Source organism: Euleptes europaea, chromosome 3 (genome assembly GCF_029931775.1).
Source record: "Euleptes europaea isolate rEulEur1 chromosome 3, rEulEur1.hap1, whole genome shotgun sequence".
Classification (NCBI taxonomy): Eukaryota; Metazoa; Chordata; class Lepidosauria; order Squamata; family Sphaerodactylidae; genus Euleptes; species Euleptes europaea.
Window position 1 is genome coordinate 97,635,052 of NC_079314.1, and position 13,319 is coordinate 97,648,370.

The window sequence follows — 13,319 nt, forward strand, 5'->3', positions numbered from 1 at the left end:
TGGATGAGTGGGGAATGAAACCTGGTTCTCCAGGTTAGAGCCCACCACTCTGAACCACTACACTACACTGGCTCTCACTGACCACCATTGCCTGCTGGAGGCAGAGCCCTTTTGATCAGCTGCGCAGCAGCACTGAAGCCAGAGGCAGGCAGGGAGGCCATTTCTAGGCCGCTTTTAAATTTTAAATGTATAGTGGTTGTTTGTCCCCATTCTCCCCCTCCCTTCCCAAGTCATATTTTTGAAGGTTTGTTACTAGTATTTTTGCTGCCAGATTTTGGTTAACTTCAAGAAAATTAAATAACAAATTATTATGAATGGCAGCAATAACATTTGAGAACATACTTATATAATAAACATTCACTCAAATGCACATGCAGTTAACAGTACAGCTTCAACCTTAAGAGCTGAAAGAACAAGACTTTTAAAAATGTAATTAAGATAGGTAATTCCTTCTTGTCATACACCCTCACCTTTAATATTTATGTTGAAGGCCCCTTAGTTTCCACTACACTTCCTAACAAGCAAAAGAGAACCATACTAAAAGTATCATGCTGTATTAAAGTGGGAACACACATAGCTAGAGTCCATATGATTGCAGCCTTCGAATTTTTCATTTGTCCCCAACTAAAGACTGTAAAATTCTCTTTCTCTCTCGTACAGCTATATATAAACAATTGTGCTAGAGTGTGATTCCATGACTATATGAAGGCAGAGAGATTTGCGCAAAAGACTGCAATTCTGAAGGATTTTCATTACCTTCCTGGGAAAAAAAAGAGAGACTCAGCAGGGGCAGAGCAGTGAGAACTACGTTCACTCAAATGAATCCAATTTTTTGTCAGGCTACCTCTTGCTTCTAGGGTCACAATCCTTTGACAAAAATGGCCTCTGACCTTCCCCGATCCAGCAATTCTGTTGTGATTGACCCCAAAAGCCATGAAATTCTGAGGCAGGCACTGTTTTAAGAGGTTTAGATAAAGCTAGCTAATAGGGGAAAAGCTCGTGGTATGTACATCTGAAAGGGCTTGTCAGATCTTTGAGCAAAGATGCAATTTATTCTGCTCCTTTCTTTCATCCAGGCTCCAATCTTTAATTTTTTTTCTTGCTACCTAAGGTGTAAACTAAATGTACCACTGATGAATGCTTGCCAGCTAAGTCAGCAACCGATTCAACAGACTGGAGAAAGACCAACCCATTTGAAACCACTGCGCTGTGGGTCAGGTTTTAAAGCACCACCAGAAGTTCCCCCCCCACAAGGTTTTATTTTAATTTTAAACATAGATTTCTTAGCTAAGCATTTTGGTTGTTCCAGAAAGTTCCACCCCTCGCTTCAATGGTAGTTTCCCAGCATTGTGACCTCAAGGTGTGTTCAGTCATGCAGTCAAACATCAGAGAGAGAAATGAATAAGCTCTTCAAGCTTACTGAGTCCCTCCCAGAGAAATGGAAGCAGCCGCTGTTGAATAAGTGTGGAATCCTATCAAGGCTAGACTTCCTTTGAAATGAAGTCTCAGCTTTGAAATCTTCAGCCTTCAGAAATCAAATTGTTTCTACGTTTAGAAAGCATCTTCTAATTTGTTCCTATATTTCTTTTGGCTATAATGGTATATACAGCAAGAATGACCAAACTGTAGTTCTTGAACCAAATGCACCTTTGGATAGTTCAAGCAGAGTTCCCAGGATATTCAAGAAACTGAAAAGTGGGATTTTAAAGACCAGATGGGACACAGGAGAAAGCAACAGCTCTTAGCATATGTTTTTGGTACGTGGAAATTTTTTGCCACCCTTGTTTGATGAAGGCAATGGTTGATAAGTTTCCCAGAGACTACAGATCCAGTCATAATGGGGGTGGGGGGATCCATTGCTAGTGCAAAAACATAGTACCATGTACTCCTGAGAAGTGAGAAATTACAGGGGATAGCACTTACCTGGGTTGGTTTCTTGTGGAAGAGAACACTGGAGACTGATACTGTTTTTGTAGTACATTTAGCAAATGGAAGCAAAAAGACAGGGCTGCACTAAAACCCTACTGTGTGTATGTTAATCCACTTCTGAGGCTGGGGGCCGAATAGGCTTAAGAGGCGGTGTGACCCTTATGCCGGCGTCCATGTCACTTGCGCCGTCTAAACTGGCATGGAAGCCAGCATAGGGGCACTTAAGCTGCCCCTTTGGACTGCGGCGGCAGCGCAGCCCTCGGACGCCAGCTCAGCCTCCCACTGGCATCCTCCCAGCGCAATTCCTAGCGCCGGCATCATGGAAGGTGTTCCTGGGGCGTTCCGGGTGGTGGTGGTGGAGCTGCCATTAGGCAGCTTCCTAATCCCTTTCAGTCCAGGTACACCCCCTTAAGCAATGGCTGTGATGCACTACCTTTTTGTTGGTGCAGCATTGCTTTTTTCAATGGGGCTTTCCCTTCCTTTTCCTAATTTTTATTTTAAAATACCCCTTTTTTCCTCCTGCTGCAGCAGCGAAAACTCTTTGGAGGAACTGCAACGCCACCAAGGCCACGCCATCCCCAGCTGCTGCATTTCTCAGGAATGGGCTGTGTGTTACGTGCCATCAACTTTCAACTTATGCTGACCCTATGAATTAATGAGTTTCAAAACATTGTCATTAACAGCTTTGCTCAAGTATTGCAAGCTGAGGGGCAGTGCTCCCTTGATGGAGTCAATTCATCTCATGTTGGGTCTTCCTCTTTTCCTTCCACCTTCAACTTTCCCTAGCATTATTGTCTTTTCCAGTGACTCTTGTCTTCTCATAATGTGACCAAAGTACGAGTCTCCGTTTAGTCATTTCTAGGGAGCGTTCAGGCTGGATTTGATGCAGAACACACGTCTTTTTGCTGCTACTGAACATCAAACCCCAGAGAGAGATCATGTATCAAGGTGCTCCAGTTAATTTACAGCAGTGTCTACTTGCCTGCCTCTTTCTCTTTCAGATTCTCAACTATACTTCCCCCCATACTCCCACCCCCACCCAGTTCCCTCCCTTCAGCCAGGGGAAGTGTCACCTCTTTCAAACTCTTGTAGGTGCTTAGGCAGAGCCATTTCCTAACATTTAAGGTCTGTTGAGAGGATACCTCACAGTTAAGTCAGATCTTCCTATAGATTAGACGCATTGTTTATTTTATCCTCACTGGCTACAATGAACAGTTATCCAGAGACAGAGAAAGGCTTTTATTTTCAAGCCATCTTTATTTGTCAACTGAAATTTTAAGGTATGTAGCACAAACAGGATAAAGCACAAATGATTCAAGACAATGGAAGGGGCCTCCCTGCCTCCCTTTTTTGCTACCTGCAGATCGGTTGGCTGCTAGCATGGTCTTACTGGTTGATTTAAAATAATTTTAAGTACAGGGACTCCTTGAACAAACAGTATCAATTCTAACAGATAATTAAAAAATCAGTATATTCAACAACAAGTCTAATTCTAATCAGAGTAATACATACAATATTTGCAGACTTTCTTAGGTCTCCCTGTATCTTACTTCCAGCTTCTACTTGCTTATGTCTTTCAGGAGAGGGATAGGTTATCCTTACCTATTTATTGGGCAAATCCATTCCAAAATACTGCAGTGATTGCCACAAACACACTTACACAGTGTATCTCCAGGTATTCTACACGGGTAAGGCAGGTTATAAGGCAAGCACCAATGCCAGAGAACCCATTCTCAGAAGATCACTGTGTACACACTGCAGAGAAATTTTAAAGTGTCCTAGCAACAGATATCATATAGCTATATTACAAGGATTTTCCCTACAACCAGTGTAGCTACGGCTTTGGCCTTGCCTGCCTGCTAATCTCTACTGCCTTCTCAGAAAATGTTGATACTTCACTGAAGAAAACTATGGCCTCTACACTGTGTCTGGAGTCCAAAGCAGCCATAGAAAAGCTGTTGCTGTGCCATTCTTTTCACAAGATGCCTTTCAAACCTTTCACCAACGAATATCCTTTTTCTTGTTTGTGGTACTCCTGCAAATGAGATCCATCCAAGGCTGCAATGTGGCACCGTCAAAGATCCTGAACCACAGAAGAGCAGAAAGCGCAGTAAGATCCCACTTTTTATTCTCACAAATGGTTCACATCAAGCCAGCACGAATTTTCTGTAAATCTTCACCAAGAAACTCCTGTTAGCCTGTGCACTCAGACATGTGTGAACACTAAACACACATGTGTATAAATGAGGTTGCTTTTCCTTGGGTCCAAATTCACCCTGGGATAGCCAAGAGTAAGTAAGAAATCTCCATTCTGCCGCCTCTCCTGTTCCAAAGAAGTTGCAGGTTCAGATTTTAGATGGAAATGGAAACTTCTAAAGGATCTTTAAAAGGAAAGGACAAAACTCTGACACAGATTTGGAAATTGAAAATGTCCATGAAAGCTGACGGTAGAATAAAATTCTGCAGATCTTGGTGCCACTTGTTTATGTACAGATAAATCTAGCTGCTGGATTAAATTAGCAGGCGCCATATTTTTACAATGTTATAATATTATTCTGCATTTTAACGTATTATGTGGTTTAGTGTTCTATATTATTGTATTGTTTGTGAGTTTTATCCTCCTGTAACCCGCCCTGAGCTCAGCTTTGGCAGGGGAGGACAGCACATAAATAAATTATTACTGTTATTGTGTTAGGCTCCCCTCCCTACTAACTACAGTACGCCGTGTGCGGCTTTCCAATGCTACAATTTCCTTTCGCAACATGCCAACAGGCCCGATCAAGCAGCCCATCGGCCACGAACGACGCCTGGAAATCACGCCGAGAACAATATTCCGGCTGGGCAAAACAACCCGACAACCGGCAGCGCAAACGCCCCTGGTCCGCAGAAAGACAACAAGCCCCAGACTGCATTGCGCGCATCAAAGCATGCCTCAGCGCACAGAAGCGGCTCCTAACCCAACTGGGAAATGTAGTCTTTCCCAACAGCCACCACGCCTATTTCCCCCGCAACGCCCGCCTGAGGTAAACAGAGCCAAACCAATGGGAAGCGACATACCCTTCTCGTCAACCTCCTGCCGGCCAATCGGAGCTAGCATGCCCGCCCTCTGGGGGCCTGGTGACTGCGCCCGCCGTGGCGTCATTCGAGGTGAAAGGTAGAAGGGTCAGGGGAAGGGAGGCGGCGGGTTATTGTTCCTCGTCCGAGTGGGAACCTGCCGCAGACCGGCGGGGAGCCGCCTTCCCGCGCCTCGCTCAGGGATGGCGTTGGAAGCCGCGCTGGCGGCGGTTCGAGGGCGGGACGAGGCTGAGCGCGTCCTGAGCCGGTTCAACGAGCAGGTAAATGACAGCAGCTCGCCACGCCCCCTTTTTTAACGGCCGTTCTCTCTCACCTGGAACGCTCTCGGTGCGCGCGCTCGCTCAGTCTTCTAACGCCCCGCCCCCCCCTTAGCACCCCGCTATCTTTCAGGCGACTGGCACCGGGTGGGCTCTCAGGTTGGCTGCTAGTGCATCATGGAGCTTTTTTGTGGTTGTTTTGCCTCAAACGTATAAGGCATAGGAACTCAACAAGGGGGGAATTTCCCCCTGGGGGGATTGGGACCACTATTCTGCATATATGCATATTATTTGGAATGCACCTTTTGAATTAGGCTATCTTGGGCGGGGGTTAATTATATTCTGAACAATGGTGAAAGGGGGGGGTGGAGCAAAAAAGGGTTGAGAACCACTGCTGTAAGGGAACCCGGTGAATTGTAGGATCACTGGAAAGAATTTGGGTGTGGGAGGAAGGGTTGCAGTGCTGGCTTATAATAAGGCCCTCTGAGGAGAAGCAGGGTCAGTTGTTCTTCCCTTCTCTTTTAACTGCCTGCCCATTCAGCACTCCGCTTCCTCCTTCTGTGTCCAGTTCCTACTTATAAAGCTTGCAATATCCTCGCCCTCCTATACGGATGGGCAGCCTTGGCATCGTCTTATTCTTTGCTTTTGCATGGACCTGCCCCTTTTCTTCCTTCCTCATCTCCCACTCCTCCGGGTATATCACTACCTGCAAATCGGTGACTTCTTTATATTTAGTGCTCTTCTCTGTGTGCTGTTCTCTCCTCAAGAGCAGGCCTTGATCCCTTGTTCGCTATTTCCTGATATGATACTTAAGCAGACGGCTATAACCTTTTTTTTAATCTTGTATAGCTATACTAAAATAAAACAAATGCATCTTTGAAATGCGTAAACTGTTCAAGAGGGGCTGCTGTGAAAATATGTGCAAAGAAAATAGACACCACTGCACTAGTATCAAGGGGTTAGGAAATCAGTGCAGGAGCGAAATCCACTTAAAGTGCAAAAATAGACTTTTATATGCTACTAACTAGTACAATAATGTACACACATATGTTTGGAATATGTGTGTACATTATTGTACTAGTTTAAGATTAGTAGCATATAAAAGTCTATGTTTGCACTTTAAGTGGATTTCGCTCCTGCAGTGAAAATATGTGCAGCAGTGGCTTATTCTGTTTTATGGAGCAGAATCTGATTGGCTGGGGCTAAGGGATATATGTTATGCTTTGTACAGTACAGAGCAAGAAATGCTTTTTAAAATTAAAAATATTTGAAAGCAATGAGTATCTAATAGCCAGTCTTCCCACCATATCCTAGATGCTAATGGTGGAGGATTTTCCAGTATTCTCTTGCCCTGTCAAACTGAAAGCAGAACCTAACATTTGCTAGATTAGACCCCTGTTTGTTTCTCTCTGTTGCAGATTGGCCTATTAAGCATCCTTGTTCCTGACATCCTTTGAGTAGAATGCTTTACACAAGGTTACCTTTTGAAGTTTCAGCTGGCCCACAGGGTGGTTGGTTGCTTAGTTACTAGTGTGTCAGCTATGGTAACACTGTTCCACTGATCTACATTGCTTTCTAGTATGTTGTGATGATGGTTAAAAAGAAGCTGTTTGCACTCTGGTTGAAATATTTCTTGATGCACTCATATCCTTACATAGCCAGCTGTCAGGATCAAGATTCAGATTATAGCCGGTGCTAAGAAATAATGGTATTTCCACAAAGCAATCTCAAAATGTTTGCATTCAAACATATATGTCTTGACCTTCTGCTGTTTCATCCCTCCACTGTAGATTGCAGTCAAATTTAAAATATTAATTGAAACAATAAACACACTAAAGGAAAAGCAGCAGGATGGTTATATGAAAATTAAACTGTTGTGTTTCTCCTGTATTGTATTTGAAGACTATTGATATAACTACTCTTCCATTACTGAATATTTTAGTAGGAATATCCATTTACTTCTGGGTCAGAGAATACACCTTACATATACTGCTGACACACCATCCTCTTCAGTTAACACTTGAGCCAAGAATGACTAGATGGTGACAGAGCATGATTAGACATTTGTAGGCAGTGTTCCATGGGGAGGGAGTTTTATTTTTGTTTTATTAAGGCTGTTTTTAGTTTTAGCTTTAATATTGTTGTATCTATCTTGTTTATTTTGTTTCTGATTTCCTATAATTTCCTCCCTTCTCCTTTTATGGTGAGAGGGGGAAAGAGGGTTTCCACAAGTGAAAAAGCGAAAGCTTGTTCCAGTTTATTACAGCTTGTGTCAGAGGTTATATACTAGATGTTGACATCGTATATCTGAAGGCATTTTTGCTCTTTAACTTGTAAGGCTACAATCCAGCAGAGACTTCATGTGTGCGTAGGTCTATTGATGAAACAGCCTTTGGCTAATGAATAGAGCTGTAGCTTCAGCGTTGTATTGTACTTGATGTTCCGCAGCTGCTTTCATGGCTGTCATTGGCCCTCATTGCACAATACGTCTTTTACAGTGCAATTATAAACAAAGTTACATCTTATTAAGCCCTTAGACTTAGTGGACTTAGAAGAAGAATGTAACCCAGTTTAGGACTGCACTGATAGATGTTTGAAAAGATGTACAGAGAAAGCCAGGATAGGCTGCAGATCCATATTGAATGATGCTGTGTAATGTGTGAGATGGCCTTAAGGTGTGAAGACAATTGCATAATTTCCCGAACCGAGATCCTTACACATGCTCCATAACAATACCAGTGAAATATTTGGTCCTACATTATGTACTAAGCAAAATTCTTTCATGAATGGCAACTCAGCATAGCCTCTAGTTAACCAGTGTTAATGTTGCTGAGCTTTATCTATTGAGTCTATTAAAGACACTATGCTGGATGCAGATATTGTGGGTTAAATGCATCAGGGTAGTTCCAAAACCTGCATATCCTTTTAAGTATATAAAAATTGCCTTGCTGGAGCAGAAAAGACTAGTACATTTTGACAAAACAGTAGTTGGCCAATTTTTATGGGTAATAATTTCAGAGTACCAAAGGTAACATCTCTGGGGATGACTGCTTTAATAGCAAATTTATAGGAAGGTGAAGGGTTGCTAAAAGCTGGTCGTACTCACCCTAACCTTCCTCATAGGGTTGTTGTGAGGATAAAATGGAAGGAGAATGAGGCAAATTGCTTTGGGTCCCTGTTGGGGTGAAAAACAGGGTATAAATGAAGTAAATAAATAGACACTACTAGTCTGACTAATTTCAAAATAAATTGTAATGAAATCCTCAAAATCCTATTCCAGCCAAGAAATGAAAAGCCAGCTTATTGTTGTTCCTGCTGAAATACACAATAAAAAAATACCTAAGATGGGAGGACATATAGATGGGCAGCCCAATCCAAAGAGAGGGAAAGATAGGTGACAGCTGGGAATGGTGCAGCTGTGCCACCTCCTGAGAAGCTTCCTGGCCGGTAAAAATAGAAATAAAAAGCCTTAAAATCAAATTCCTGTGAAAATCCTCCATGGAGTTTCACAGGGCTGCGACAGCTATTTAACTGGTGTAGCTCCATGGCAGCATAAAGGAGAGTTCCTGGACTGAAAGAGGTTTGAAGGCTGACTTACGCCCTTGGAAGCTCCGCCCCTGGAAACACCTCGGAAACTCCCCCCCAGATGCCGGCGTGGACTCTCATGCCGGGACAACGCTGCTGGGGAAGCAGCGCCAGTGCCTGAGGCCCTCACCACTGCGCCGTTCCTAGGGGCCAACATAAGTCACCCTGTGCCAGTGTCCATGCCGCTTTGCATGGCGCAAGTGGCATGGAGACGCATAGGGGTCACACCAGCTCCTGTGCTGCTCCACTCCCCCCCCCTTTGGATTGCATAGTTAACTCTGCTACTTGGTTTAGATGCTGACATAAAGCTTACTCTGACAAAACAGCACATGCAAGCTTGTTTAAGAAAACTAATGACACTTTTTAAAAAACTTCTTGTTTTTTTAGAATAGGAGCACCTTCAAATTTGAGCCTTCTGATGAAGAGAAAAGAAAGGTAAGTGTATTAAGGTTAAAGCATGTGCTTATTTTCTTTCATTTCTGCGTGATGCGGTGTTATGTGTGCTTTTTACACGGGGCATGTAGTGTGCTTTTCTTGCTTTCCTTTATAGTGGGACTGTCCCGTTCCAGTAGGAGGTATTTATTTGGATTCATTGTAAAGAATGGTTCTTGGGTGAGGAAAGTTAAACTCAATAAAATTAATAATATGCTACACCATAAAACTAAAACCATCCTTAAAGTGAACTCTTTTGGAAAGCTGTTATGAAGGAGAGCTTCTGACTTAGCCAAAACAAATCGTAACCTGAGAATAAACTAGCTTTTGTTATTCCTTCAGATTTTTTTTGTTTACATGACTCTAATTGAAAACTATCCAGATAACATAGATGAACACAGTGAAATGTATAAAGCATAGCTTTATACATGGCTATATTAAGTCAATAAATAAATGGGAATTCCAGTGAATTTTTGGATTTTCTCTTCACTGCATGGCCCATTTTGTCCTTCTTTGTGTACCTACTGGAATGTACATGGATTTGGGTGCATTTGTCATGATTGCAGGGCATAAAAAGAAAATATGGAGACATCTACCTAAGTGGATACTGCAGGCTATAGAATGTGTTCAGGAGATGCTAGGCATTTGAAGTAACATTTTTTGTGCATACTTATGATACTGTACAGGGATATAACGTCAGTAGGACCTATCTGTTTCCTTAGAAACTGTTAAAATAGAATTCTAGCTTGTAAAATAACTTCTCTTTTTATTGCATAGTTTGGAAAGCTGTTGAAATAAACATTCAGAAATAAATCCATATAAGGACAGAACTGTATGTGATGTTAAGGGATTCAAGATTGAGTCCCTGATATGTAATTAAGATGCAAAAGACAGCTGACAATATGGGCATGGACTATGACACAGGAAACAGGGATTTAACTCTCCCCCTAAGCCAGTGATACTTGGTGTGTCGGAGCGACATGTGGCTCTTTGACATGCTGCCTGTGGCTCTTCTGAGCACCATTCTCCAACGTGGCATCTTCCCCGTTTTTAAAAAAAGTGGGCAAGGGTATTTCCCAGTGGGGCTTGTGGTTGGCAGATATTTTCCACTTAGCACAGAGAGAGGTTCTAACCACCTTGTCTCTTTACACAACAGAGTTTAACTTGACAGGTACTTCTAACACAGGGAAGCAATTATCTTTTAACATGCAGCCTAATAAAGAGTTCTTGAAAACATGAAAGCTTGCACTCTGCTGTGAGTCATAAGTCTGACTTGCAAACCCTTCCCATCTCTCCAGATAGCCAAGGACTGGCTAGCATTTAACATGGGTAGGGAGAGACAAACCTGCATGCTCAGAGATACTCTGGTAATTGAAAAAGGTTATAGTTACATATGTAACAATTAATACTTACTGGATGTTAGTTTGGTGTTGTAGCACACAGGATATATAGTAGTCATGTGGCTCTTTTGGTTGATGGTAATTGTGAATGTGGCTCACTGTGGATGAATACCACTGCCCTATGCCATTTCTGTGATTGAAAAATGGGCTGCTTTAAGCTCTGGTAGGGAAAGAAGACTGATACGTATCATTACTGGGGCAAAGCAGGCTTTGTGGAGATGGTACTTTTGACTGGGAAAACAACACTGGGATAAAGTGTTAACCATCTCCTTGCCCAGCACCATGGCTGCTTTTTTATGCTCAGTCACAGATCCTCATTGTTATGCCCAGCTTGTAGTATGGCACTTGAAATAATTTGAGGCTTCAGAATTAGTGACACATTCTAGGTTTGGTTGGATCAAAGAACTAAATGGTGCAACCTAAGAGAGATTCCCAGAATTAATTATTATACCATTTCATGAATAAAGATTGACATCAAGATTGGGCAAGACTGGCGCAGTATTGGTTAATAATGCTTCCAACCTGGGCTTGAAGAATCCCTCAAAGGGTAATTTTCCAGTTTTTGAAGGGAGGGAAAAATAAATGGGTCTCTCCTAGGTGGCATGGCTGGTGCACCAGCTGCATTCTTTCTGGGATAAGAACAGGCCACAATTATCCATGATTCAACCACATCCCAACTGGACTCTTGCAGTGAGCTCTATGTGGGGCTGCCTTTGAACACTGTTCAGAAGCATCAGTTGGTACAAAATGCTGCAGCAATATAAGTGGCAGGCAGTGCAGACATCTTTCCAGTCTACGTTAACTGCTTACTGACTTCCTAGCCCAATTCTCAGTACTGGTTATCCTGCCCTGGATCTGTGTGTTCTCCCATGCACATTGCATGTTTGCCTGTGTGTAAAATCAGGTTTCCTCTTCTTGCCACCACCCCAAGATATAAAACCCACCCTCTCAGTAACCAGCACCTTGGGGTATGCTAGTAAGGCTTCCTCTCAGCAAGTACACAGGGCAAAGCTTCCAATTACCTTAGCTCCCCCAGTGGGTGCATGCCCTTAGCGTGTGGGTGGCATTTCAGAGACAGTCTGCTTTCTTAAGTGGGAAAGAAGCTTTATTACTAATTATTAGACTAGCGCACTTATGTGGAAAATGGCCATCGTAGTAGGGAATACAGATCAAAGAAATAAAAGGAAAACCTCTATCCAACTAAGTTACATTATGCTAGTAACCTTCCAATGGAGCAAACACATTCCAATCATGACATCTGGACGAGGTGTCTGAACTCAGAACAAAGGAAGAGGTAACCTTTTTAACACTTCTGCCTGCTAAGGTGAACCTCCCCAATCCAGAATTAGGAATCCTGCCCCTCGTGGGAGTTGCTCAGTTCTCTGCCAATGGGGTCCCTTGGCACATAGCCGTGCTCTTTCCCTGATGGAATTTTATTATTCCCATCCATCAGTTCCCCTTTGGCAAGTAGGCCCAAATGGCCTAACCACAGTTCCTGTTTTCCTGACTCTCCCCTCTTGGGAAAATAAATAGTTTGCCATGGGTTCAGGAACCCCAATCATAGCAGTTATTACCTTAAAGCCCTAAATGGTCTGGAGCCAGGGGACTGCTTGCTTCCATATAAACATGTTGCGCAGCATCAGTTTCCAAGGCCCTGCTCTAGTAGATTACCAGTAGGGGCTTCTCAGTAGTGGGACCCCAACAGCTTTTTTTTCCTGGCACATATCCTTTGGAGCTTTAGAGAGTTATCTGCAGCAGATCTACTCAGACTCCTTTTCTGGTTTATTCAATGTGCCTTATTCCTAAGAAAGTATGTTGGAATTGCAGTTTTGGGCACAAAATAAAAACGTTCTTGCTCATCCAAGCTTTCAGTTGATTTATTTTTTCTTCTCCCTCCGCGGTAGGTAGCCATTCTTGGATGCTGGGTTATGTTTTATATTTTTATAAAGGATGTCTGTTTGGGGATGAATTGTTTTAATTTATTTTGGCTAATACAGAAGCCTTCAGATTGAGGAGGTGTGTGTGTGTGGGTGTGTATACACACACACTTAACTAAATATATTTTTAAACACATCTATTGTGTTATAGTGATAATTGTTTGTTCTAATGTGGCTTGAAGTTCTACAAAAGTGGGATAAAATGGTAAATAGTGACTACTTTTTGCAGTTGCCATGTGTGTCTGGGAACTAGCATCTGGTGTATGTAGTAGTCTTGCACAGGGTTGGGGGGGAGATTAGTTTTGAAAATCATCTCAGTTGCCTGGGATTTTTTCCAGTGGATAAATCAGATATTCCCTGCTCTGGAAACATGGGAAAGAAGGCAGTTCTTACATCTGTTCCTACTGTAGTAGGAGAAAGATCACTAAAGAAATATTTTGTGGCAATTGTGATTGGTGAGAGGCGCAGTAGATCTCTTCCCCTTCCCTCCTACACTTGATGGGTAGGGTAATTTCATCATCCTGACACGTGATAATCAGAGTGCCAAATTATTTCTTGCGTGTCTTGTAAAACAGTAATTTGAACCCATCATTTGACAGCCAATATTTTTTATTACACTGTAGGTAACATGGCAGCATCACCTTCTGTTAGGGTGTTTAAGGTATAAGGTCGCAATAATGGAATAGCAAATACAAAAAGAAGAA

At 42.7% G+C, this 13,319-nt stretch overlaps 1 protein-coding gene across 1 annotated transcript in view; it reads left to right on the forward strand.

Annotated features, from left to right (window-relative positions):
• Window positions 1-5,141: 5,141 nt before the first annotated feature.
• Window positions 5,142-13,319, forward strand: part of RIC8B (RIC8 guanine nucleotide exchange factor B) — a 45,925-nt gene continuing 37,747 nt past the window's right edge. The window contains exons 1-2 of the mRNA XM_056846977.1: window positions 5,142-5,264; window positions 9,234-9,281. Coding sequence (XP_056702955.1) covers window positions 5,187-5,264; window positions 9,234-9,281 — 126 coding nt within the window. The 5' untranslated portion in view covers window positions 5,142-5,186. The remainder of the gene's footprint in view (window positions 5,265-9,233; window positions 9,282-13,319) is intronic.